Raw genomic sequence first — 26,031 nt, 5'->3', positions numbered from 1 at the left:
GTTGTCTGCTGACTGAAGAACAAGGCTTCCAGGTAGGAGGTTTTCTTCCTTATTAAAACACCTTTATTTACTTTAAAAACAACATGACAATGACAAATGTTTGAAAATCTCAATGACTGGTCCACTGGTTAAGACAGCTGTTCAATTTCAGAGAAGTGCATTGGTTTTTAAAATGACCAGGGTCATGTATTGCCTGCCCCAAAGTCCCTTTTGAATACAGATCAGAACATAAATCAGAGCTCTTCATGAAGATTTTCAACTGTCTCAGCCTTTTCTTCATCTGTTGAGACCATAAAAAAAGGATAAATACAACTGAAAACGTCCCCCAGCCGTTGGATTGACACCAACCTTGTGATTTTTGGACACATTCGCCATCTTGTTCCTGGTAATTTTCAGAGCAGATGCATTCGAAGCTGCCCTGGGTGTTGACACACTGCTGGTGCTCCTTCACGCACACTGAATCGGCTTGGGAACACTCATCAATGTCTAGTAGTAAATCAAGACCGTTAGATTTTAACAACACTTGCGTATCTTGGCTCTGGCATGAACAAACCTGCGCAAGTTCCCTCGTTTTCCAGGTAGCCGCTAGCGCAAGCCCGGCACGTGTGCGCTTCGGGCCCGGTGCAACCCGTGCACGCTTGATCGCAACCTATAGGAACAAAGAAAACAGCTCATTTCCAGCTCGGCTCAAGAGAAGCCAGGCGTGCGAGTTCACCTTTGCAGATGTACGAGCCTTCTGTGTTGACGCAGTATTGATCTTCTTGACATGGAGGTGAGTCTTTGGAGCACTCGTCTATATCTGTCAGATTTACAGTGGTACCTCGACATAAGAGTGGCCTGACATATGAGCAATTCGAGATAAGAGTACAATTTCGGGCAAATATTTGTGTAATGTCTCTGGTCGCAACTCCCTCTTTGTAATGTCTCTGCGAGCACTGGACCGAGTGTTGCATTTTTTCCACTGTATTTTTTCCCCATTAGTCATTGCGAATGGCGAGGCGATCGCTAATACGAGAGTTATATATACTACTCGTTGGCAAGTGGTTGTGCATTATCCTATTGTGAGGACATTTGTGTGCATCATTTTGGGAATATTTTGAAGGGAATACAAACTCAAACAACCCTCGATATTGACTGAAAGTCAGTGTGGAGGCGGAGCAAATAGAGCCAACCCGGGAGAAGAACTCGAGGTACCACTGTAATGGGAAGTCTTTTGTTTGGTTAAAAACAATGAATAGATTTTTTTGGGTGGGTTCTCGTTTAACGTCAATGTTTAGTCTATTGGTGAAATTGACCCAAAAACTTTCTTACAGGTCCTCGTTTAACATCAATGGCACTGAATTGAAATATTTTTGGGGTTCTCGAATGGTAAATTATTGCTGACATTTTGTTAGGATGTGTAAAAATACTTTATAATGAGGTGACTTTACCAATGCAGGCTTCCTGTTCATCCTCTTCCCAACCATCTTTGCACTGATCGCAATCCTGATTGGTCGCCCCGCTGCAGGTCTTGCAGGAGGAATGGCATTCTAAATAAAGTAAGAGATTCTGATTATTCCCCGGGTGACGATATGGTACATTTTAAAGGCTATCGGCATACCAGTGCAAAGGGAGAACGAATCGTTGCGCGCTTCGTTAAAGTAGCCTTCGATGCAATCTAGGCAAAAATCTCCTTTATACTGGACGTCGCACGAGCACTTGCCGTCTCCTCCGCGGGTTCCGTCGCCGTCGCACTTGCCGTTTCCGTGACACGGTTTCTCCGAGCCTCCGACACAAGCTTTGATACGTAAAAAAATGTTATGCTAGCGATTTATAGCAGATTCTTAATACCGTATTTTCACGACTATTCGGCGCATCGTACTTTTAGCCGCAGTGTCAATAACGAGTGCTATTTCTGTATTTTACACACAAAGGACGCACCGTTCTTTTAGACGCAGCCAGGAATGGCATTTTTATATTTATGGATGATTATCGGACCGTAATAGGGCTATCTATGGAAGCAGCCCCAGATGCTATTTCCGGTGCGCAGTGACTAGTATTGGTCCATATATAAAGCGCACTGGATTATAAGGCGCCCTGTCTATTTTGGAGAAAATTTAAGACTTATGTGCGCCTTAGTCGTGAAAATACGGTATTTCAAATAGACAGCCACGACGTCCTCACTATTGCAATCAGGTCCAAATGTCCCTTTCGGACAGCATACTTTGATGGTGTCAAGGCAGAACCATTTATGCAAATCAGGGTGTTTCGTTTTCCTGCATGGCAAACAGCAAAAATTGAATGAAAAGTTAAAAAAAAAAAAAAGCATATCTACTGACCTTTTAAACCACCATGTTTCAAACTGCTCCTCGTGCTCTTCTAACATCTGGTTGCACTCAAAACTGCTGCTATCGCACAGCCCTTCTATAATTTCCATTAGTCGAATTTCACTGGAGGAAAATAAAGTAGTATTAGGAGGACAAGAAAGACCTGACAGCCCACCAGGTTTATAAAACGTAAGAGTAGATGGTCTGGCATGCTGACCTGAAGTTTCATCTCACCTGGTTTCATATTTAGACAATTTCCTCTCCTCCCAAGCAGTATTGCCCCCACCAAAATTTTGCTTTGCAGTTCTTTCATAACCCTAAAAAACACACCAAAACATAAAAAAAATAGATAATGGAATCTATTTTTAGACATACCCTTTCATTACAACAAAGCTTGGATTTCTTCCTACTTAGTCGCTTACCTTTTGGAAGTTGTTAGTGATTTTCTGGCAGGTGTCGCAAGCAGTTTTTAAATCCCTTTTGGCAATCGTAACGTGGAAAAGTAAAAGTAAACAGGAAAAAAGCCCGAGAAGTCTCCGTTTTAGTCCCGTGGGCTGCATTTTACCGATTCATCGGGACTCGGAATAAAATCCTCCCTACAGCGATTTTGAAATGATTGCTAATTAAGGGCTCAGTATGCCGCCTTCTATGAAAAATTAGATACAGCATTTGAATACAACGCGTTACAAGGTAATATTTACATGCCGGCTGAAGAAAAAGATGCTCATTCTCATTTTCGGCTCCAGCCCCTCGCTTGAATTGTGGCTCCTACCGATTGGCTCCTTGAGCCTGTCAATCAAATATAAAGCCAATCACCTGCCGCCACGCTCGGGACAAATAGCGTATGTCACAAGTGGGAAATTCACGGATGACAAATATAATTTTAAAAACGATTCAGTTTACAAAAAAATATTGTGCTGCAAAGTAAAATAATATTTAAAATAATTCAAAATATTCCACTTGCAAAAAAACGTGTATTGTAGGTCACGTCCAGTCTAAACCGGAACTAGTATACATCCTCCAGTAATCATGGCGGATAAACATCACCATTTGGAGCTTCGACTCCTGTTTTTATTTATGTGCGTAGCTCTGTTACACTTATTAATCTGCCCGTTCACTAAAGTCGAAGAAAGCTTCAATTTGCAAGCTACCCACGACCTCCTCTATCACAAATTTCATTTTGACAAGGTAGGCAGCCGTGGAAGCTAGCATGCTAGGCTAATATTGTACACAGAAGTCACTATTTTGCTGCTGTTCTCACTTGATTACTCAGTAACTACTTTTGTTAAATCCTACCCAAGAGTTGGTAAAATTGTGATGTAAATGCTGGAAAAAAATAGCGTTTTTTAATGTATTTTGAAATATGAAGCATTATTCCTTATGTTTTCTTTTAGTATGACCACCATGAGTTCCCTGGTGTGGTTCCACGAACGTTCATTGGCCCCCTGCTCATCTTCATCCTTTCCTCCCCTGTCGTGTTTCTAACTTCTCTACTGGATGTGTCAAAGTTCTCCACACAGCTAATCGGTACCTGTCTTTATTGTCACTGGCCAAAAGTGAGGTTCACCATGTTCTTCTTCACTTGTTTTCAGTCCGAGCTTCTCTGGGAGCGTGCGTGGTCATGGCGCTTTGGCGCCTGCAGCGAGAGGCGAGGAGGCAGTTCGGCTCTACGGTGGCGCTTCTCTTCTGCCTCATGTGTGCGACGCAGTTTCACCTCATGTTCTACAGTACTAGGATGCTACCTAATGTGTTTGCACTGCCGCTAGGTAGGTAAAAACATGGAGGTCTGAATTAGAGGGTAGAAAGTGTAAATAGAAATGCCATGTACAGTGGTACCTCGAGATACGAGCTTAATTCGTTCCGGGACTGAGCTTGTATGTCGATTTTCTCGTAACTCAAACGAACGTTTCCCATAGAAATGAACTAAAAACAAATTCATTCGTTCCAACCCTCTGAAAAAACAATGTTGGAAATGGAAAAAAAATGTTTAATTTGTTCTAATTCGCCATCTATTAACAAAGTAACACATAACTAGTGGTTTAATAATATACTAAAATGTGCTTAATAGTACTAAAATTATACGGATTTTGAAGGGGGAGAGAGAGATGGACAGAGAGAGGGAGGAGCGAGGGGTGTGTCTTTTTGCACGGCAACGCACTCGTAACATAACAAAAACAAATTTAAATGAACTTGGATTAAGATGCAGACACACTCAAAAATAAATTTAATCAAACCTAACACTAAACTTAATTCAAATTTTGTTAGACATTTTGATACCTTTCTTCTCCCGGGTTGGCTCTTTTTGTCCCGCCTCCACACTGACTTTAATTCAATATCGAGGGTTGTTTGAGTTTGGATTCCCTTCAAAATATTCCCAAAATGATGCACACAAATGTCCTCACAAAAGGATAACGCACGACCACTTGCCAACGAGAAGTAGTAAATATGCCATTCGCACTGACTAACGGGGAAAAAAAAACAACACTGAAAAAATGCAATGCTCACACAGACATTACAAAGAGGGAGTTGCGGGGAGAGAGACAGTGGCCATGATGTTCTTATTAGCAGCATCTCGCGTCTGCTGTCAAAATTTGTCTCGTATCTCAAGATAAATATTTGGCCCAAATTTTACTCATATCTTGAACTGCTCATATGTCGAGGTACCACTGTATTTTGATATGTAGCCTAATGAAAGCATCATTGTTCGATTTTAACAGTTTTTTTGTTGCACTTTTGAATTTTGGTCTTTTCAGCCCTTCTTGCGTTCACCTCTTGGATGTCCCTCAATCACCGCAGCTTCATCTACCTCTCCGCCTTCGTCATCATCGTGTTCCGATCGGAGCTCTGCATCTTCCTGGGTATCATGTTGCTGATGTCTCTATTGAGCAGACAGCTTAGCGTAACGCAACTTCTTTACTACGCACTTCCGGCTGGATTGCTCTCCTTGAGTAAGTGGAAAAAAAAAAAAAAACATTTGTGTTTGCTGCATGCATTTCTTTCCATTTCTTGACTTTGGATATTTTCCAGCCCTGACTGTGACCATTGATTCATTCTTTTGGAGGAAGCCTTTGTGGCCAGAAGGTCAAGTGTTATGGTACAACACTATTCTCAACAAAAGTTCCAACTGGGGAATATCCTTTTAATATAGTTCATTTTTTTTCAATGTTTGAATATAAACACCTGTATTCAGCAAACTTCCTTTTAACTCCTTCTCCAAACCTCACCTTTTTTCTGGTACTTTTACTCGGCTTTACCACGCGGCCTCGGCTGCACGCTACCATTCGTCCCCGTGGGTCTTCTGGACCGCCGAATGAGGCTCCTCCTACTGCCCTCGGTCACTTTTGTCTTAATCTACTCACTGCTGCCTCACAAAGAACTACGTTTCATCATCTACATTTTTCCCATCCTCACTCTGATTGCTGCCCGCGGCTGCTGTTTAATGTACGTAAACAATTAGCATATATTTCAAATAAGGGGGAAAAAAAGCAGACTCATCTTTTTTTCTTTTTCTTTCGTAGTTTGAACAACTACCAGAAATCCTGGATGTATAAACTAGGTTCGGTTCTTGTGGTGGGCCAGCTGTTGATCAACGCGGCTTACTCGGGTGTTTGTCTCTACATTTCGCATCACAATTACCCAGGAGGCCGTGGGATGCGGGAACTACACGGGTTATTGCCAGCTACAGCAGGTAAGACTAACATTGACACTTTGCTAGTAATTGGCAGTTTGAGAGTTGACAATATTTGAACCCTATGCTCTTTCTTAAGATGTTTTTGTTCACATTGACAACTACGCTGCCCAAACTGGAGTGTCTCGCTTTTTGGAGGAGCACCCTCACTGGAGGTTTGTCTTTGATTTCTATTTGATGCTTTCTTTTTTTTCTTCAGTGCCATTGACAATGTTTAGACGTACAGTGGTACCTCGAGATGTGAGCTTAATTCGTTCCGGGACTGAGCTCGTATGTCGATTTTCTCGTAACTCAAACGATTGTTACCCATTGAAATGAACTAAAAACACATTAGTTTGTTCCACCCTATGAAAAAAACACCAAAAACAGGATATTGGATTGGAGAAACATTTTTATTTGTTCTAATTCACCATCTATTAACAAAGTAACACATAATGGTTTAATAGTATACTAAAATATGTTTAATAGTACTAAAATTATACGGATTTCGAAGGGGAGAGAGAGACGGACAGGGAGAGGGGGCGGGGCTTTTTGCACGGCAACACACTCGTAACATAACATAAACAAATTTAAATTAACTTGGATTATAATGCAGACACACTCAAAAATAAGTTTAATCTAACCATACACTAAACTTAATTTTAATTTTGTTTGACATTTTGATACCTTTCTTCTCCCGGGTTGGCTCTTGTTGCCCCGCCTCCACACTGACTTTCAGTCTATCGAGGGTTGTTTGCTGTTGTATTCCCTTGAAAATATTCCCAAAATGATGCACACAAATGTCATCACAATAGGATAACGCATGACCACTTGCCAACGAGAAGTAGTCTTGTAATTAGCGATCGCTTCGCCAACGGGAGCTAACGGGCTAACGGAAAAAAAAAACACTGAAAAAATGCAATGCTCCGCCCAGTGCTCGCAGAGACATTACAAAGAGGGAGTTGCGGGGAGAGAGACAGTGCCCATGTTATTATGAGCAGCCTATGGTGTCCGCTGTCTGCCTGTATATCAAAATTTGTCTCGTATCTCAATAAATATCTGCTCAAAATTTTTCTCGCAACTCAAATTGCTCGTGTCGGGGTACTTGTATGTCGAAGTACCACTGTACAATCCATTTCTACGTTCGTTCCGCCGTCATCAAAATGGAAAGGATGGCTAAAATAGGGTTAAAACCCCAAAACTACCCATTTTGCCAAACAGATACGACAAACGAGAGGATTTGCATCCCGCGAGTCCAGAGATGAAAATGTTCTCGCACCTTCTGATGGAAGCTAACGCCACCAATGTGGAGCTTCTTCGGGACACTCATCGCCCCCTAGCGTTCGTCCCAGGATACGACGGTCTGGCTCTCCAAGTGTTTAACTTCCCTCCGTTTAGGGTAGGTTTGGCAAGCAAAGTTGTACTTATGCAGAGGACCACGTTCAGGTGACCAGAAAAGATGAATACATTTACCCAAAAAATAATTAATATTTAACTCCTTCCCACTGAGTTAATGTTAATTCATTTTTACATGGCAGTCCTACCTAAAATACATGTTTTAATTGGTGTTTATAATGCATTGTGTAACACAGAGCAATTCATTGTGACTCAAATTTGCAGTCATTCTAGACAATCTTTTTGACTTTTTGTACATGCATTATGTATAGAAACATTTATACTAAAAGAAAATGTGCGCTTGTGTACAGTCAAGAAAACCTTTATTAAAAAAAGAAAAAAGCCACATTTGGGTGCTTCCAGTTGAAACATTTATCAAATCAAGTCAAACCTTATTATAAAATGTACAGAACATTTCTTTGCTCCATCCCATAAATTAATCCCAAAATTGTGCTTACGAGACAAAATGTATTCCAAATGTTTTCAACCTGAAAATACAGAAATATTTTACAGTAAAAACAACAAGAAAAAAACCCAAAGTGAATCTCTAAACATCAGTACCATGAGCCACAATTACACAACGATAATTAAATAACATTAATTTAAAAACATCTTTCAGTCACAGCATTTATTTTTGGGCCATTAAGAAAACTGCATCGGTAATGGAAGAATATTTTCATCGCTATCCTGATGCAGATTAAGATATTTACAGCAAATTTTTACCTGAAGTAGATTTGGATAAGGCACAAGGAGAGAGAGTCGAGGAAAAAAAATACAAATAAACAATAGAAAAAGCACAATTGTTAAAGGAAACACACAAATCCCTACAGCTAGAAATTCCCTCCCGCCCTGATATGCCTCTTTTTGAGACTTGTGAAAACTTTTTAAAGTGTTTAGACAGTAGTACACATGATCAATCACCCCCAACCCCCCCCCAAAAAACTGGCTGCAGCATTGAAAAACAGTGTATACGTCTTGCCATACAATAATACATCATAATAAACCTGAAGTCAAGGAACACCCTAAATTCACAGCTAAAATCTCTTGGTCCTCTGTCAATAAAGGGCTTTTTCAAGTGAACGCTTCATCAGTATTGAAAATAAACCAGCGGGAGGTTGACCTTGAGGAAGAGAAGACCCTCCATGTTTTCCAGGGAAGGCCTCGGATGGTCGGGGGCGCCGTTGGCACCCGCCGTGTTGAACAACGCCTCGGCCGGGACGATGCTCGGAGGGCAGCCCACGTAGCGGGCAGCTACTTTGGCTAGCTCGGGCCACAGGAACTTTTTCAAGTTCCAGTAGTCCAACGGGTCACAGCTTTGATCCAGAATGTCCTCCTCCAGGTACTCCAGCACGGCCAATTCGGAGGACTTTGGTTTTTGCGTTTGGGCCTTTTGTCTTAAATCCGCCACCAGAGACCAGATGTTGTCGTCTTCGTTGGCGGCGGCGGCAACGGCAACGGCGTCGAGCCGCGGGGACGTTTCGGCGGAGGTAGGAGAAGAGAAGAGGTCCAGCTCTTGGATCAAGTCTTGCTTGCAGCGCTCCGCTTCCTCCTCGGTGAATAAGGACGTCTTGTAGCGGGGGTCCAGCATGGTGGCCCAGGTGAAGCGCGGCTCGCCCAGCGTGGCGGACATCCCGTTCACGGTGGCTTCTTTCAGAGACACCAGCATGTTGTCGATGCCCACCGTCTCGTCGAACAGCAGGTCGATCTTTCGATTGAGGATGTGAACCAGCGGGATGACCTGGCCCAGCGTGGCGGTGCGGTTGCGGATTTCCCGGTGGGCCACCTCGAAAGGTTTGAGCGCGTTGCAGACGGAGCGCATCACCTCCCACTGGTCGCAGCTGATGATTTCCCTGAAGTTGCACTCGATTGACAGCTCGTCAACGGCTTTCTTTTGCTCCACCAGCCGCTCCAGCATGAGGAGGGAGGTCCTCCATTTGGAGGGGATGTCCTGAACGAGGCGGTTCTCCGGCAGTCGGTGGTCCCTCTGGAGCTCCGCCAGCTTCTCCTTGGCCTTGGCCGAACGCTGGACCCGTTCGCAGATCTTCCGCGCCGTGCTCAGGAGATTCTGAACCATCCTCTGGCTCTTGATGGCTTCGCCCACGATGAGGTCGATGGTGTGGCCGAAACACTGGACGGTCACGTGGCCGTGGTCTTCCAGATTGTTTCTGATGGCGGCGTTGTCGGTCACCGTGAAGCCCCTCTTCAGTCCCGGCGAGGTGATCCAAGAATCCCACAGGTACTCCAACTGCTTGGGGATGTCGTGCATATCTTGATGGCAGTCTATCTGAGAGACGCTGAGGAGAGCCGAACAGTGGAAGTCCTGACCCCGGGGTCTGACGCTGGACTCGTACGTGGCCCAGTGAGCCGTCAGGGTCAGGTAGTCCTTGGTCTGGCTGCTGACCCAAATGCTGGTGGTGAAATGGACCACTCCGCCCTCGGCTTCTTTCAGGTGGGTCAGCACCACGTCCCTCACCCTTTCGTACATCTCCGGAATGGCGGTGCCGGTGAAGTACGAAGAGGGCGGCGGCCGATACCGGGGCTGGAAGTACTCCAGGAGTCGACTCAGTCCGGCGTTCTCCGCCACGGACGACGGCTGAAGATCCAGCGCCAGCATTTCGGCTAGAAGTTTGGTAATGTTCTGAGCGACCGGGTGGTGTTCGTCAAACATCCCGTGGTTCTCTTCCGTTTTGTACACGGAGACGTCCAGCGGTTCTCGCTTGATGCGAATCCTGGCAGTCGGCTCGTCACCTGAGTTAGCGTTGTGGCTTTCCAGAAATTGCCCGTGAAATCTCTGCATGTGCCTGAAGAGGCAGCTGGTGCCCAGGTTGGTGGTCTTTTTGCCTCGGCTGATCGTACGGCTACAGTGCAAACACACCACCTTGGTGGGGTCGGCGGGCGAAATGGAGAAATGGTTCCACAGTTTGGAGGTCTTCTTGCTGAAAACCGTTTTCTTGCCGGCTGCTCTTTCACTCTCTTTGGCCGAAACCACTTCTGGCGCCACGTCGACGTAGGGGGGGGACGGCTCCTTGTCGTCGCAAAGTTTTTGGTTCTGGAGGACGTCCGGGTGGCGCCTCATGAGGTGTCTCATTAGACAACTGGTACCAAAGTCCCCCCGTTTCCCCCGACTGATCACGCAGGGACAGTACCTGCACAGTGCTTTTAACTGGTCGACTGGCGACACGATAAAATGTTGCCAGACTTCCGACTTAACCCGTTTCATGATCTTCCTGTTTTGTTCAAAAACCACATGATTCTGGTCGGGGCCGGGAACCTCGGCGGGATCGCATGGCGAGGACGTGGAGGGCGTGTCTTCTCCGCGAGCGCCGAAGGGTGGATTGAGCGAGGACTCCTGTTCGGGTTCTTCTTTGATGTCCATCTTCTCCACGGTGGTTGACGCTGGTTCATCGATTGTGGTTTCTGGTGAAGATGGGAGAGGGGGGGATTCTTTTTTAATGCCCAGGGGGTCCCGTAACAACGTGCGGGGCAACAGCGACGGTGGGTTGGAGTAAGGTGGCGGAATGTGATTGCCCAGTCCGTTCTCCTCAATGACCACGTCTTTGTGAGCCCTCCACATGTGGCGAATCAGACAACTGGTCCCGAGGTCTTTCCCGTTTTTCCCCCTGCTGAACTCGTTCATGCAGTGGACGCACACGGCTTTGGAATTGTCCATCGGCGAAAGGTAGAAGTGCTTCCAGACGGCCGATCTGCGGCGGGAACTGGAGCTTTTGGCGTTGCCGCGAAAAACCGAGATCTCGTCCGGGTTGTTCTCGCCGGAGTGCGACGATTCCGGCGCTCCGTAAAGGGTGTCCGCGTGAGCAAACGCTTCCAGTTTTGGTTCCACTTTGGATGAGGCTTCTTTGGACGACAGATCGGAATTTTCAGCCGAGGAGGTGGACGGCGAAGTGTTTTTGGAGCCGGGGTACGGCAGACTGTTCAGGTCGCCATTTGGGGGCGAATTTGGGGGAGGGCTGATCAAGGAGGAAGCCAAAGAGCTCAGATGAGGCGTCGGTGCATCGGCGCCCTCTTGGAAAAGCATGCTCGGGTGAGCCCTTCGCACGTGTCTCATCAAACAACTGGTACTCAGGTCTTTTTCGTTTTTGCCGCGGCTAAACTCTTTCATGCAGTATAAACAGATGGCTTTGGTATTGTCCCTAGGCGATATGCAGAAATGATTCCAGGCGGGAGATTTTTTCCTCGGGTTGCTTTGATTTCTCATCGACGCCAAGAGGCTTTGAGTGACGGCGTCCATGGCCACGTCGTAGAGTGTGCTGGTGTAGCCGCTTAATAAATTACTATAGTCGTCGCCATCCCGACTCAAGAAAGGGCCGAAGGAGCTACCGAATGCTAATCTTTCAAAATCTTGCGTTTCGTCCTCCAGATCGTTCGTATCGCGACTTTCGTCTTTGATGTGTCGGTTCGGTTCATATTTTACGTGGTCCGGCGCCGCATCCTTTTCTTTTTCAGCCTCGTCGGCGTCCGACTGTTTGTCACCCTGAGAAGAAAGATGGCTATCCAGTGTTTCCGAGGTCTTGGCGCCCCCCGACTCGTGCGGCTTCATGCTGTAGGATTTAAAAACGTATCCATCCTGACCTTCGATTTTCAGGCAAGTGCCTTTCGCCTCTCGTCTCTTGTCCACAGAGCCGTCGAGGGAATCTTCGCCCGCGCGAGACCCCTCTTCATCGCCGTTCATGGCGGCGGCGGCCCAAAAGTTTCTAACGGGTTTTCTGCCTCGTTCGTCAGGACTGCCTCGTCAAACGCAAAGGACCTGACGGATCTAACGGCGGCGGTCCAGGTCACGGGGTGCCAGCTTGTCCCTCTCCATTTACGACCCAAATGGTTCCACTTCTCTGCACACAACCTGGACAAAGGGAAACAAGGTCAGAGTCCATTCTATATTGACAAATCACTTGGTAATGAGTGGCGTATCATCTCGCCTCATGCCTAATTGCTTCATAGTCACCCAAGCGACCACCGCTTGAATCCGAATCTCTTCTCTTGCCACTTTAAAGTCGCTGTTGGTGAGCAGCTAATTCATTTCCTGTCCTCTTACGCAACATTTAACTGCTGAGGGACATGACACGTTTGACATGATGTGCAATAGATTGCGGAATCATGTGCGCACACTGAAATCTTTTGAGGTAGACTAACATACTGCAAGTTAGTCCAAGAGAAGCCCATCAGAAACAAGTTCAAATGAACTACAGTGGCCGGGCGAGGGGGGGGGGGGAATACAGTTTTAAATGTTGCAATGATATCATATTTCATGATGTTCAATAGATTCCGGAATCATGTGTGCACACTGAAATCTTTTGAGGTAGACTAACATACTGCAAGCTAGTCCAAGAGAAGCCCATCAGAAACAAGTTCAAATGAACTACGAATTCCCGGCTCAGTGGCCCAGGGGGAAAAAACGTTGAGTCTTGAAATACAGTTTTAAATGTTGCACTAATATCATATTTTTGGAATATACTTTTTTTTTTTACACTAAATTACTGCACACTCATTTTCTGGCAACATAATCGCTATCATGTCTTAATGAGACAACTGCTGTTATCTGACAATCTCAAAGTACATAGGCATAGTATCGACATGTTATTAATGTGTAATAACCATTTCAGATTATATTAATGTACTTCCTATATGGTTTTGAAAGTGTTTTTGAAAAACTAAGCAAAAACACAATGCAATGAGAGCTGGGACAGTTTTCGTTCAAATTACACCATATTACCAGTTAAGATATGTATAGTTTAATACTATTTTTAGCAGTGTATCAGCCTGGCAGCCCACCAGGCTTATAAGTAACTTTGCTGCCCTGAGAAAAATATCATTCACGTAAATAAATCTTGGATGGAATTTTGGTTCAAGGTAGTCTAAACATTTCAAAATTGTAAAATAAATAAATAAAACAGCCAAGGGGACATAGTAGTACAAAATACTAAATTTGTCTAAATACACAAGTATTATGCTGCACTACTACCATTATATACTTCATACATTAGTTTTGTAGGTAAATATTTGCATTATGTGGCTTAAGAACGCGATCGAATTGTAATCAAAGCATAAAAGGAGCGATGTAAACTGACAGCAAGCTTTTCCGGGTTTGCCTTAAATCTTAAATCCGAAAGAATAACAATAATATAGCCACTATAGATGGCCTTAAAAAACAAGAGTAACTTCATGACAAAAAAATACACACGCACACCTAAAGCGATCGCGATACAGGTTACTTTATAGCATACAACGCTTTAATAACAACCAGGCAGTTGCGACACACCAACAGTAAACATGGTGGCTAGCCTGGTGCTAACTAGGTTAGCCTCCAGTCTATAACACTCACCAAAACAAACAATTGCGTATATCACTGTTACGTCCCAGTTGTAAGGAAAGATGAACTAATACTTGGCTTCGATGAGGGTTTATTCATACATCTTGATTTGTTGGGGTAGCAAAATATGAGGAAAGCTGGACAGAAAGTAGCTAGGCCAAACCAGGCAGAACCTAAAGACTAGTGACTATAGTCGAACCAACGTAGATCGGACCGGTTTCCCCATCAACGACTATCGTGCCCACGATTAAAGCAAGCATCCACGCGCAGATTCGTCTCGAATCGACGACTTACTGTAAAGTGCTGCCGCGTCGTTTCGACCCATAAGCGATCGGCCCGTCGCGTTTGATGGATCCGGACTGTGTGCTCCACTTGGTCGCTTTTGTCTGCACGTTCGGCCGAAGCAGCTCCACGCAGCGTCGGACGGAAGGAACGGGTTTTAATGATGTCACCAGCGCGCTTTAGAAATTGGGAAAAGGGGAGGAGGGTGATGTATGGATATTTGCCGAACGTCAATACTTAGATGTTCGTCCAAATTTCATTTCGGCGTGTCGCTAAATACATAAAATAACACTTACCTGACGTCAAATCAAAGACCTGGAAGAGCTTCCGTTCATTCAATTCAACGTGTGTTGCGTTCACTGTCACTCAAGGAGTATTCGCCATTATCGTTTCATTTCGGGAATACGTTTGTAGAATGGAAAGTTGAATTGGAAAGGGTTTGTTTTCGCGGTAGGCGAGTAGGAAAGGGCTCTAAAAGTTGGAGTTGTTTTTACTTTAGGAATAAACAAACCCGCCCTGGTGTCAAATTTGCACCATAGGGAGAACACTATGTGAAATGACCCAGGACCTGATGGGAAGTAAACTCACCCCAGTGGTGGTGTCCCCGTGTTATACTCGCTTTGTTTTTTTCGGGTTAGTTGGAGTGCGTGTGTGTGTAGCGTCGTCAAAAGATTGCGTGCCAGATGGGGCTTTTGTGTGAAATACGACTCGCGAACAACATGACCTCCAGCGTCACGCGTCGAGCGGTGCGTGCGGAGGGAGTTGTCTGCTGAAAATGCATTGTTGTCTTGGGGGGTGGGAGAGCGAGGCGTCCCGGGCTGCTGCGGTTCTGCTCCAACGAGACATTCTCACGATTATGAATAGACGGTTAAACCCCAATTCTTGCCTGGATCGTATCTCAAGGACCGGCCAAGACATCAGGCGAATTTATGTTGATTTTTAGCAACTGAATTCAACGTCAAATTGGATGAAAACTCGGCGTCCGGAAAGCGAGCTACTTAGCAGGCCCTTTCGCCATTGCTTTGTACTGTACGGTCACAGAAGGTCTGTCTTTTCTGCTTTATTCTCTGCATTTTAAACCACATGAACACATCTTAAATGTACATTTCTGCTTAACATGTCCTCAAAATGGATTTTCTTTAGTTTGGCTGCATTTTAAAGGGCCTCCCAGCTCTTTGCGGTAGTTAGCTAACTAGCTAGCTAATGTTATTGTGAGCCGATCGGATACTTGTGGCTCACTGATAATTCACAATACTATAAATAAAAGCTTATTTGCGTGTCAGACTTGGGTAAAAGTGAACGTGTGTAATAGTGTCTGACTTCCACTGCAGCTAAATGCCTACTAAGTAGTCATAAGCAGTAGACAAACTTTGCCATGTATTAAAAAGACGACCTTTGTTACATTACTACTACACATTGAACATTTTCTCCAGATTTTTTTTCATTACACTGTTGACATTAATGGCCAGTAAGATTCATGTTTAACTCACAGAGTGTCCCTTCGCTAAATTGTCACTAAATTGTCACTAAATTGAAAATGCCGATAATATCATTTACTAACCACATGATGCAAATCCCAACCTGACGATTGTCAAACAACATTTCACTGACGTGCGCGCTCTTTTCTGCAGGACCACGGAGTGGCAAGATGAAGAAGAAAGCCCGGAACCACCGAGTTTCGGCGGCGGAGAGGCCGTCCTCGCCCATCAAGCCGTCGCCCAACAAACAGATCCTGACGTACGCCCAGGCGCAACGCATGGTGGAGTTTGAACTGGACGGCTGCATCCACCGGCTCAGCGTTTTCGACCGGCTTGACGTCATCTCGAACGACGACCCCGCGCTGCGGGAGATGGAACGCGCCAAAAACAAGAACGCCGACAAACCGCAACAGCAGGTTCTGTTGAGGTCGGTGCGGTTAAAAATCAATCAAGAAAAGCGGAGGGCCGCACTCGGCGTCACCGCTCCGAAAGAATTAAGCGGGCAACCCGTTAGCGTCCCCCCCAGTCCAAAACTCCCGGAGCCCAAATTCCGGACCGTGGAGTACAACTTGCCGGCTGTTCCCAAACGTCATTCTTCTTATTATAAATACGAGGAGAAGACCGAGGAAGAGCTGGATGAGGAAACCGAGTACGACATGGACGAAGAAGATTTAGCCTGGCTGGATTTGGTCAACGAAAAGCGGCGAAGCGAAGGCGCCAGTCACGTGTCCTACAACGTCTTTGAGTTCCTGGTGGACCGCTTCGAGAAAGAGCTGTACCTGGAAGGCTTGGACAAAGGCAGCGAGAGGCAAGCGTCCGTGGACCAGGACACGGTTTGCGCCGTTTGCGCCGACGGCGACTGTCACGACGGCAACGCCATCCTCTCGTGCGACCTGTGCAAGGTGGCCGTGCATCAGGACTGTTACGGCGTCCCCTACTCCCCCGAGGGTCAGTGGCTTTGCCGACACTGTCTACAGTCGCCCGCCAAGCCCGCCGCTTGCGTGTTGTGTCCCAGCAAAGGAGGCGCGGTGAAAAAGACGGACGATAACCGCTGGGGCCACGTGGTGTGCGCCCTGTGGGTTCCCGAGGTGGGCTTCGCCAACACCACCTTGATCGAGCCCATCGACGGCGTCCGTCGCATCCCGCCGGCCCGCTGGAAGCTCACGTGCTACCTTTGCAAAGAAAAGGGCGTGGGGGCGTGCATCCAGTGCCACAAAGCTAACTGCTACACCGCCTTCCATGTCAGCTGTGCCCAGAAAGGCGGGCTTTTCATGAAAATGGAGCCCATTAAAGACCTGACCGAGTCAGGTGAGCCCACCCTCTCGCTTAAAAAGACCGCCTACTGCGGCGCTCACACGCCCGTCGGCTGCGTCAGGAGGAAACTGGCCATCTACGACCGGGTCAAACCGAAGAACGGACTGTGCAGCCCAGCGGGGAAAGACAGAGGCGATGCTAAATGGAAGCAGAAGAAGAAGACGAGGAAAGTCGAGTTGTCAGATGTCGAAAGCGAGACCCCCGCGCCGACCACGGTTCCTTCCTTTCCCGCTCACAGGTGTGTTGGCGTGACACGTTAGTTAGCGAGTTGACTAGCTTAAAGTGGGGGCCAAATGTGGCCCGTCGATTCAGTTTGTGTGGCCCGGGAAAGTAAATCATGAGTGCCGACTTTCTGTTTTAGGATCAAATTCAAATGAAGAGTATAGATGTACATTCAATTTCCTGATTTTCCCCCTTTTAAATCAATAATTTGATTTTTTTTTATCATTTTTTTCTGTGTTTTTAGTTCAAAAATCATTTTGTAAAATCTAAAAATATATTAAAAAAAGGCTAAAAAACATTGTTTTAAATCAAGGGTGTCAGACTCGGGCCCGCGAACCAACCCGAGTCTGACACCCTTGGCTTAACTCAAACGACGTAGCAGTGCTTGTTTGTCCTATGTTATCCCCAGGTTGCAAACCATTTTAAACCAGGTCTCAGTCCAAAAAAAGAAAGCTTTCGTGGAGCTGGTCCTGAATTACTGGACTCTAAAACGGCAGTCCCGGAACGGGCTCCCGTTGATCCGGCGCCTCCACGCCAGCTCGCAGTCCCAGAAGACCGCCAAGCCGGTTTGTTTGTCACGAGCTTTTCTCCAAACGTGACTTTTTTTTGTTGAGCCGAGTCGACCCCTTGTTTTGTTTGTCGCCAAAACCCGCAGAAGCAAACCGAGGAGAAAACGCGGGAGCTGAAGGAACAGCTGAAGGAGTGGCACCGGTTGCGACACGACTTGGAGAGAGCCCGACTTCTGCTGGAGCTCATTCGCAAAAGGGAGAAGCTCAAGAGAGAGGAGGTAACAGAAAGAAGTTCTCTAAGAAAAAACCCAAATGAAACGGCTTAACCATTTTTTCCCAATCTGTTGTAGCTGAAATTCCAAGAGAGCCTTCTTGAGATGCAGCTGACTCCCTTTAGCATTCTGCTAAGATCCGTTTTGGACCAGCTACTGTTAAAAGACCAGGCTAGGATTTTTACCCAGCCAGTGGACATCACCGAGGTACCGCATTTTTTTTTTTAGAGCACAGGTGTCAAAGTGGTGGCCCGGGGGCCAAATCTGGCCCGCCACATCATTTTTTGCGGCCCGGGAAAGTAAATCATGAGTGCCGACTTTCTCTTTTAGGATCAAATTTAAATGAAGAGTATAGATGTATATTAAATTTCCCTATTTTTCCCCTTTTAAATTAATGATTGTAATTTTTTAATCAATTTTTTTGTGTTTTTAGTTCAAAAATCATTTTGTAAAATCTAAAAATATATTTTAAAAAAGCTAAAATAAACATTGTTTTAGATCTATAAAAAATGGAATATTCAGGTCTTTTAATCCAGTTCTTTTAATCCATTTAAAAAAATAATCTAAATATTATATCTAAAATGGTCCGGCCCACATGAAATCGAGTTGATGTTAACGCGGCACGCGAACCAACCCGAGTCTGACACCCCTGTCTTACGTAAAAAGTCATTGTTGGCGTCTTTACTTTTTAGGTACCAGACTACATGGACCACATCAAGCGCCCAATGGACTTCTCCACCATGCGGCAACGCGTGGATGCCCAGGAATATAGCAACTTTGATCAGTTCGAGGCTGACTTCGACCTCCTGGTCAACAACTGCTTGAAGTATAATTCCAAAGACACGTGTTTCTACCGGGCTGCCGTTCGCCTTCGGGATCAGGGCGGGGCCGTGATTCGTAAGGCGAGGAGAGACGCTGAGAAGATCGGCTTCGACGCGGCCAGCGGGATGCACCTGGAGGAAGCGCCCCAGTTGAAGGCGGCGGCGGCTTTTTCGTGGGAAGACGGTAATGGGCCGAAAGAAACGGTACAGAACATAAACAAATTTAAATGAACTTGGATTACAATGCAGGCACACACAAAAAATAAGTTTAATCGAACCTAACACTAAACTTAATTCTAATTTTGTTTGACATTTTGATACCTTTCTTCTCCCGGGTTGGCTGTATTTTCCCCGCCTCCACCCTGACTTTCAGTCAATATCGAGGGTTGTTTGATTTTGTATTGTCTTCAAAATATTCCCAAAATGATGCACACAAATGTCCTCACAATAGGATAACGCACGGCCACTTGCCAACGAGAAGTAGTATATACTCCTCTTGTATTAGCGAACAAGCTCCGCCATTCGCACTGACTAACAGGGAAAAGAAAACACTGAAAAAATGCAACGCTCTGCCCAGTACTCGCAGAGACATTACAAAGAGGGAGTTGCGACCAGAGACATTACAAAGAGGGAGTTGCGGGGAGAAAGACAGTGGCCATAATATTCTTATGAGCAGCATCTTGCGTCCACTGTCTGCTTATATATCAAAATTTGTCTCGTATCTCAAGATAAATATCTGCTCAAAATTTTACTCTTATCTCAAATTGCTCGTATGTCAAGCCACTCGTATGTCAAGGTACCACTGTACTTGGACAATTACCAGATCAACAATGAATCGACTATCAAAATGCTGCTCGTAAGCTTGAATAGCCATCTAACAATACTTTAATTTTTTCCCCCCCCTCAGTGGATTGCTTACTCAAGCCCACCAACCGAATGCATTTGCCCCCGGACAAGCAGCTGCAGCAACTTTTGGAAAAGTTTGACCAGACCTGCGCCATGAAGTCCAGCCCCTCCCGCAGCAAACGCATTAAGCTGCTGAAAAAGACCATCAACGACGTGCGCAGCGACATGAGCCTCCGGAGACTCCAGCACGCCCCCCACCATCACGGCAGCGTCTCTTCCGTGGGCTCGGCGGAGAGTGACATCAAGCCCGCGGAAAAGTGGAAGCTCAACGGCCATTTTCCCGACGACGAAGGTACGCCGGCACCCAAAAGCCACCCGTTATTAGCGTTATTCCGCATTTTTTGCTCTCCTCCGCCAGACAAGTGGCTCCCTCCTAAACTGGAGCCTTCCGACGCCATTCCTCCGCTCATCCACTCCGACGGGGACCCCGGACCCCCCACGCTCAAACTCGTCGACGCCACGCCGGACGGCGACGACCGAGCGGCCGGGAAAGTCCCCAAATTCCAGGGGACGCGCCTAAATGGCCACTCCCACGTGAACCTCCAGAATTCCTTATTTGACGGCGACGTCAGAGTGGTCGCCACGTCCACGCTGGCCGAGCCCGTCGGACGGCGGACCGCCGTTCTCTTTTGCAAATCCAAATCCCCGAGCCCCCGCAAGCCGATGAGGGGGGGCGGCGGCGACGAGGGTCGGGACTCGGCCGAGCGTCAAGAGAGCGAGGAGCAAGTTGACGGTGGCGCCGGGACGCAGCTGGCTTCCAAATCCTTCTTGTCGGTGGTCATTCCCAGGCTGGAGACGTTGCTGCACAGTAAAAAGAGGAAGCTTCTGGAAAACCAGGAGGAGTTGGAGGCGGAGGGAAAGGCTCCCGTTAAAAGACTTGACATGGGTAAACAGTAGTGCTTTGATTAAACCATACAACAACAACAACAAAAAATGCGATTAGGGCTGGGCCGATCCGTTATTCAAGTAAGCGGTCAATACAGTGGTCAAAAACAAAAACAATCTCATCTACACTAGACGAAGCTGGTCTTTTTTAACAGTGCCTCTCCTTTAGCTGGAAAAGCCTTGCTGTCCATGAACATTCACTGCTAGCCCTCCCAGTCAAAATTTATGGGACATGGATTGCTATTCATGGCAGCCAATGATACGGAGGTTGAACGTTTCGACCCGTCCGTAATCGTGCTAGCCATGGCGAAACATAGGGAGACATTTGACATTTGGCGTCCGTTCAGGTCTAACGAGAGGCTTCCTGGACGCAGAAGAGGAGAAGGAACTGGGCCAGCCCGCCAGAGCCGCCGAACCGCGAAGACGCTGCGCTTCCGAGTCCTCCATGTCTTCGTGCAACAGCCTACCCGGAGGAGGCGCCGGGTAATGGGATGGCCGTTGTTTTTTTGTGGGGAAAAAGACCTCAGGACCTTCTCTTCTTGTCTCCAGATCCATCCTCAGTCTTCCAAAATGCGGGAAGGGGAAACCCGCCTTGTTGCGAAGAAACACGGTGGATGATAAGAATGAGTTAATCGCCTGCATCGAAAATGGCAATTTTGCCAAAGCCGCACGTATCGCAGCAGGTACGTTTTATTTACGTAATTCTATTTGTCGTGAGACTTGTAGTTCATTAGAAAAAAATAGCAGATATTTATTTGCATTGGGATAGGGGAAAAGAGCAAACATTACCTGTTTTATTTTTGAGAATTTTGTTCTTTTAGACAAAGAAATGTTTCCATTTCAAAAAGGAAAGCCAGTGAGTTCGTTTATATTTGTTAAAAAGAAAAGTGGAATATTTTTGGGAGAATTTTCTTATTTTAGACAAAGAAAAGTTTCAATTTAAAAAAGTTAATTTATATTTGTTAAAAAAGAAAAGTGGAATTTTTTTTGAGTTTTTTAAATTATTTTAGGCAAAGAAAAGTTTCAATTTCAAAAAGTTAATTTATATTTGTTAAAAAAGAAAAGTGGAAACATTTTTGAGAATTTTATTATTTTAGACAAGTTTCAATTTCAAAAAGGAAAGCCAGTGAGTTCATTTATATTTGTTAAAAAAGAAAAGTGGAAAATTTTGGGAGAATTTGATTATTTTAGACAAAGAAAAGTTTCAAAGCCAGCAAGTTAATTTATATTTGTTAAAAAAGAAAAGTGGAAAAAAATTGAGAATTTTATTATTTTAGACAAAAAAAAGTTTCAAAGCCAGCAAGTTAATTTATATTTGTTAAAAAAGAAAAGTGGGAATTTTTTTGAGAATTTTATTATTTTAGACAAAAAAGTTTCAAAGCCAGCAAGTTAATTTATATTTGTTAAAAAAACAAGTGGGAACACTTTTGAGAATTGTATTATTTTAGAGAAAAAAAAGTTTCCATTTCAAAAAGGAAAGCCAGCGAGTTAATTTATATTTGTTAAAAAAAGAAAAGTGGAAAACAGGAAAAAATGTACATCTACCTAATTTCCTTTTTTTGGGGTTCCAAAAAATATTCTTAATATTATTCCTGTTTTAAGAGGATAAAACAGGGAAAGATTGACTTTTTGCAAGCCGCACAAAAACAATGCGCCGGTCGGTCCTGATTCTGGCTCCTGACCTTGATCAATTTGACACCCAACCAAGCATGTGGTGGGAAATTTGCTAGGCTTTTATGGCATCCAAACATTTTGCCCCAAATTCCCATTTGGCTCCTAAACATGGCCAACGAAGCGCGATAACTGTCGTTGGGTGTGAATTTTTTCTACCTTGTGTTTTTTTTTTCCATGCCGTCCGTCCGTCCGGCTTCCCGCTTCCATAGAAGTTGGCAACAGCAATATTTGGATGCCCGCTAGTGCTGCAACAGTTGCGCTGGAACCCCTCAAGCTAGTTTGGGCCAAATGTAGCGGATACCCCTCCTATCCTGCTTTGGTGAGTCTTTGAATGAGATTTTCTCCTATCTTTTCCTCAATAATTGATCATAAACTCGTCATCATCACAGTAACGGGGTTGCAAATTCGTACGGATGTTAGCTTTCCCTGTCAGGGAGAAGCTAGCCGTCTTAAAAAGGGCTGATAGCTCTTTAGCTAAGGAGGGTAACTTGGGTAAAGCAGTCATAAAACATAACTGGAGTATAAGCTAACTGTTCCTACTAAACCAAAGATGTCAAAGTGGCGGCCCGGGGGCCAAATCTGGCCCGCCACATCATTTTGTGCGGCCCGAGAAAGTAAATCAGGAGTGGCGACTTTCTGTTTTAGGATCAAATTAAAATGGAGTATAGATGTATATTAAATTTCCTGACTTTCCCCTTTTTAAATCAACAATTGTAATTTTTTCATCCATTTTTCTGTGTTTTTAGTTCACAAATCATCATTTTTTTTAAAGAAAAAATAAATAAATTAAACACAGAGAGAAAATATGCATTGCAGGAGTATGGGATGAAATTATTTTTAAAACATAAACATCAAATTAGAACACAGAGAGAGACAAAAAATGCATTGCGGGATTATGAGATGAAATGATTTAAAAAAAGCATATATAGAGAGAGACAAAAAAAGCATTTTGTGATTATGTGATGATTTTTTTCTAGCTGTTATTGCTATCACATAAATAAAATAAATATGTTATGATCATATACGTGAGGTCATTCCTAAAGACTTCAAAATAGATTGACTTATTTTTCCATTCAATTGGAAGGCATTTCATTTTGTTCCCCCAAAAATTGGATGGAAAAAGCGGAAAGGCGGATTTCTAAAAACTTGGAAGGGCGCGATGCGACGTACGGTGGGTGTCCTCCCAAGTTTTAGAATGACCCTTTTGAATCCAGATCAGTTGCATTTCACCATTTAGTCCTTTAGATGGCAGCCTTTAACAGCCAGACTCTGTCAGACGTGCTGGATTTCACAAGCTCCACGTCAATATATCATTCCTACGCCGGCAGATCATCGACCCCCACATGCCACGCGTTGGCTGCCAACACAACGGTGTGTCCATCCCCATGCCCCCCACGGACGTGCTCCGCATCGGAGAAACAATGCAGTACAAATCCGACGAGAAACTCTACCTCGTGCTCTTCTTCGACAACAAACGCAGCTGGTGAGTGGAAATCATAATAATAATACAGTGGTACCTCGATATACGAGCTTAATGCGTTCCGGGACTGAGCTCGTATGTCGATTTTCTCATAACTCAAACGAACGTTTCCCATCAAAATGAACTGAAAACAAATTCATTCGTTCCAACCCTCTGAAAAAACAACAAAAACAGGATATTGGATTGGAAAAAATGTTTGATTTGTTGTAATTCGCCATCTATTAATAAAGTAACAAATAACTAGTGGTTAAATATTACTAAAATTTGTTTAATAGTACTACAATTATACGGATTTCGAAGGGGGGAGAGGAGGGGGGTATTTTGCATGGCAACACCCTCGTAACATAACATAAACAAATTTAAATGAACTTGGATTACAATGCAGGCACACTCAAAAAATAAGTTTAATCGCATTAATTCAAATTTTGTTTGACATTTTGATACCTTTCTTCTCCCACGTTGGCTCTTTTTGCCCCGCCTCCACCCTGACTTTCAGTCAATATCGACGGTTGTTTGATTTTGTCTTCCCTTCAAAATATTCCCAAAATGATGCACACAAATGTCATCACAATAGGATAACGCACGACCACTTGCCAACGACAAGTAGTAAATACGCCATTCGCACTGTAACGGGGGAAAAAAAACACTGAAAAAATGCAATGCTCCGCCCAGTGCTCGCAGAGACATTACAAAGAGGGAGTTGCGACCACAGAGACATTACACGAGGGAGTTGCGGGGAGAGAGACAGTGGCCATGATGTTCTTATGAGCAGCATCTGGCGTCCGCTGTCTGCTCATATATCAAAATTTGTCTCGCATCTCAAGATAAATATTTGCCCGAAATTTGACTGGTATCTCAAATTGCTCATATGTCGAGGTACCACTGTAATACTACTAATAAAAAGAGACAAATTAAAGCCTGACTTGACATGCTGTCCTTTACAGGCAGTGGCTCCCCAGATCCAAACTGGTTCCTCTGGGCATGGACAAAACCATCGACAAGATCAAAATGATGGAAGGCCGCACGTCGGGCATCCGCAAGGCGGTCCAGGTGGCGTTCAAGCGCGCCATGAACCACTTGAACATCGTGCGGGATGAGCCGGTTAGCGACCTGAGCGACGTAGACTGACAAAAGCTTAGTTAAGTCGCAGCAATGTTGAGCCGTACACACTCCCAACAAACTAAAACAAAAAACAACTCGCCGCGCTGTCTTTGGGATTTTTTTTCTTCTTCATGACATAAGGTTTATTGTACTTTTATCATTTTTAATCTTACCATTTCAACCAAATGTCTGCCTTTTGTATTCAAACTGTAAATGGTGTACAGTTGCTGACTAATTTATTTACTTATTTTAACCAATATGACCTTGTATTTATACGCCATGCAGAACAGAAGAAAAATGCCCCCCACCCTCAAAAAAGTTTTATTGTCAAGCTTATGTGGGCCAATTATGTATGAAATGATTCCTTATGGTCCTCTTTTAAATTATTGAACTTTATTACCAGGCCTTTTGGTGTTATAATCATTTTTGTACTGAATAGTTTGTCTATTTTTGTTGCGATATAGTAGGTATATTTATACATGGTTTGAGTACAAGTCTGATTTTGTGGACTGACCAAAAACTGTGACCATATTTGCAAAAAAAAAGGCTCATTCTTGAGATATTGACCTTTTTATTTTGCAATTTTAAGATTTTGTCTGCTTTAGCTTACTGTAAAGCATTCTTTGTGTCTTCATTCCAGTAATTGTGTGGAAAATGTCACATTTCGGAATGAATTCTCACTTTTTTTTGACTCATTATTTTTTGGGGGGGGATAGTGTTGGAAATTTCATTTTGTATTTAGTGGTTTTCATCAAGTCAAATCACAAAAAGCAAAAAAAAAATCAAATAAAATGTACAAATTTAAACATGACAATGTGGTATTTTTCTAAGTTTCCTCTTTGAAGGGGGAACATTTTAGACTTTTTTTATATTGATAATGGTTTGGTTATTTGTATATTAATTAAGCTCTCGAAATAAACTCATTCTAGGGCTTTTATTTGTAGAATTAAAGCCGTAACGATACATTTGAGACTTATTTACCCCCCAAAATTGAGTCCGTCAATTCCAACGCGAAATGCATGACGTCAGTTTCAAGCGCCCCTTCTGGTGTGTTGCAATTTTCAACCCTGCCACCACGCGGCGCTGTGGCCCCGTTCCCAACATCCCATCCAAAAGCACCTGTTTAGCGAATTAATCAACCCTCCGCCGCACAGGTCAGTCAAACAAAACTCGTGTGTAAATGTTGCAATAAAACTAATCATGCTTACTCCCTAACTTGCAAAGATGGCGACTTGCATCACCTTTGACTAGTTAAAATAATGTTTTGAATTAAATGCCGGTGGCTTCCATGCTTTGGCCATAAAAAAACACCGAATATCTCCGTTTTAGGATCCCGTTCAAAATGTAAACATCGGCAAAAATGGACGAGATCGAGGTTTTATCGTCCACCAGAG

The 26,031-nt window shown here is 44.5% G+C and overlaps 4 protein-coding genes across 8 annotated transcripts; 2 read left to right on the top strand and 2 right to left on the bottom strand.

Moving 5' to 3' along the window:
* Positions 1–33: 33 nt before the first annotated feature.
* Positions 34–3,088, bottom strand: creld2 (CRELD disulfide isomerase 2). The gene is made up of 10 exons (XM_077594316.1): positions 2,729–3,088; positions 2,541–2,623; positions 2,319–2,429; positions 2,164–2,255; positions 1,601–1,777; positions 1,431–1,529; positions 716–799; positions 554–649; positions 349–486; positions 34–280 (listed from the first exon to the last, which is right to left on the bottom strand). Exons 1-10 carry the CDS (start codon positions 2,864–2,866, stop codon positions 234–236), a joined length of 1,065 nt encoding a protein of 354 aa, XP_077450442.1. The 5' UTR covers positions 2,867–3,088; the 3' UTR covers positions 34–233.
* A 102-nt stretch (positions 3,089–3,190) lies between these two features.
* On the top strand, positions 3,191–7,716 carry alg12 (ALG12 alpha-1,6-mannosyltransferase). The gene is made up of 9 exons (XM_077594315.1): positions 3,191–3,494; positions 3,701–3,833; positions 3,899–4,072; positions 5,060–5,254; positions 5,334–5,438; positions 5,525–5,747; positions 5,825–5,994; positions 6,074–6,149; positions 7,195–7,716. The coding sequence occupies exons 1-9, from the start codon at positions 3,336–3,338 to the stop codon at positions 7,421–7,423; spliced, it is 1,464 nt and encodes a 487-aa protein (XP_077450441.1). The 5' UTR covers positions 3,191–3,335; the 3' UTR covers positions 7,424–7,716.
* brd1a (bromodomain containing 1a) lies at positions 7,242–25,451 on the top strand. 5 transcript variants are annotated; one of them, XM_077594311.1, is made up of 15 exons: positions 8,737–8,966; positions 9,023–9,159; positions 9,272–12,245; positions 15,607–17,005; positions 17,399–17,555; positions 17,645–17,776; positions 17,849–17,977; positions 18,463–18,775; positions 19,499–19,789; positions 19,856–20,383; positions 20,730–20,865; positions 20,932–21,065; positions 22,266–22,375; positions 23,385–23,539; positions 24,481–25,451. In XM_077594311.1, exons 3-15 carry the CDS (start codon positions 11,873–11,875, stop codon positions 24,662–24,664), a joined length of 4,041 nt encoding a protein of 1,346 aa, XP_077450437.1. In that variant the 5' UTR covers positions 8,737–8,966; positions 9,023–9,159; positions 9,272–11,872; the 3' UTR covers positions 24,665–25,451. The 5 variants fall into 5 exon arrangements, with proteins under 5 accessions (XP_077450436.1, XP_077450435.1, XP_077450437.1 ...); XM_077594309.1 differs by having other exon boundaries at positions 8,736–8,966; positions 19,499–20,383; XM_077594310.1 differs by lacking the exons at positions 8,737–8,966; positions 9,023–9,159 and adding an exon at positions 7,242–7,372 and having other exon boundaries at positions 11,833–12,245; positions 19,499–20,383.
* On the bottom strand, positions 8,456–11,617 carry zbed4 (zinc finger, BED-type containing 4). Its single transcript, XM_077594522.1, has one exon. The coding sequence runs from the start codon at positions 11,615–11,617 to the stop codon at positions 8,456–8,458; it is 3,162 nt and encodes a 1,053-aa protein (XP_077450648.1).
* Positions 25,452–26,031: the final 580 nt, after the last annotated feature.

Source organism: Stigmatopora argus, chromosome 23, assembly GCF_051989625.1.
Source record: "Stigmatopora argus isolate UIUO_Sarg chromosome 23, RoL_Sarg_1.0, whole genome shotgun sequence".
Taxonomy (NCBI): Eukaryota; Metazoa; Chordata; class Actinopteri; order Syngnathiformes; family Syngnathidae; genus Stigmatopora; species Stigmatopora argus.
The sequence above is the reverse complement of the archived record's forward strand: the minus strand, read 5'-3'. Positions and strand labels throughout refer to the sequence as shown.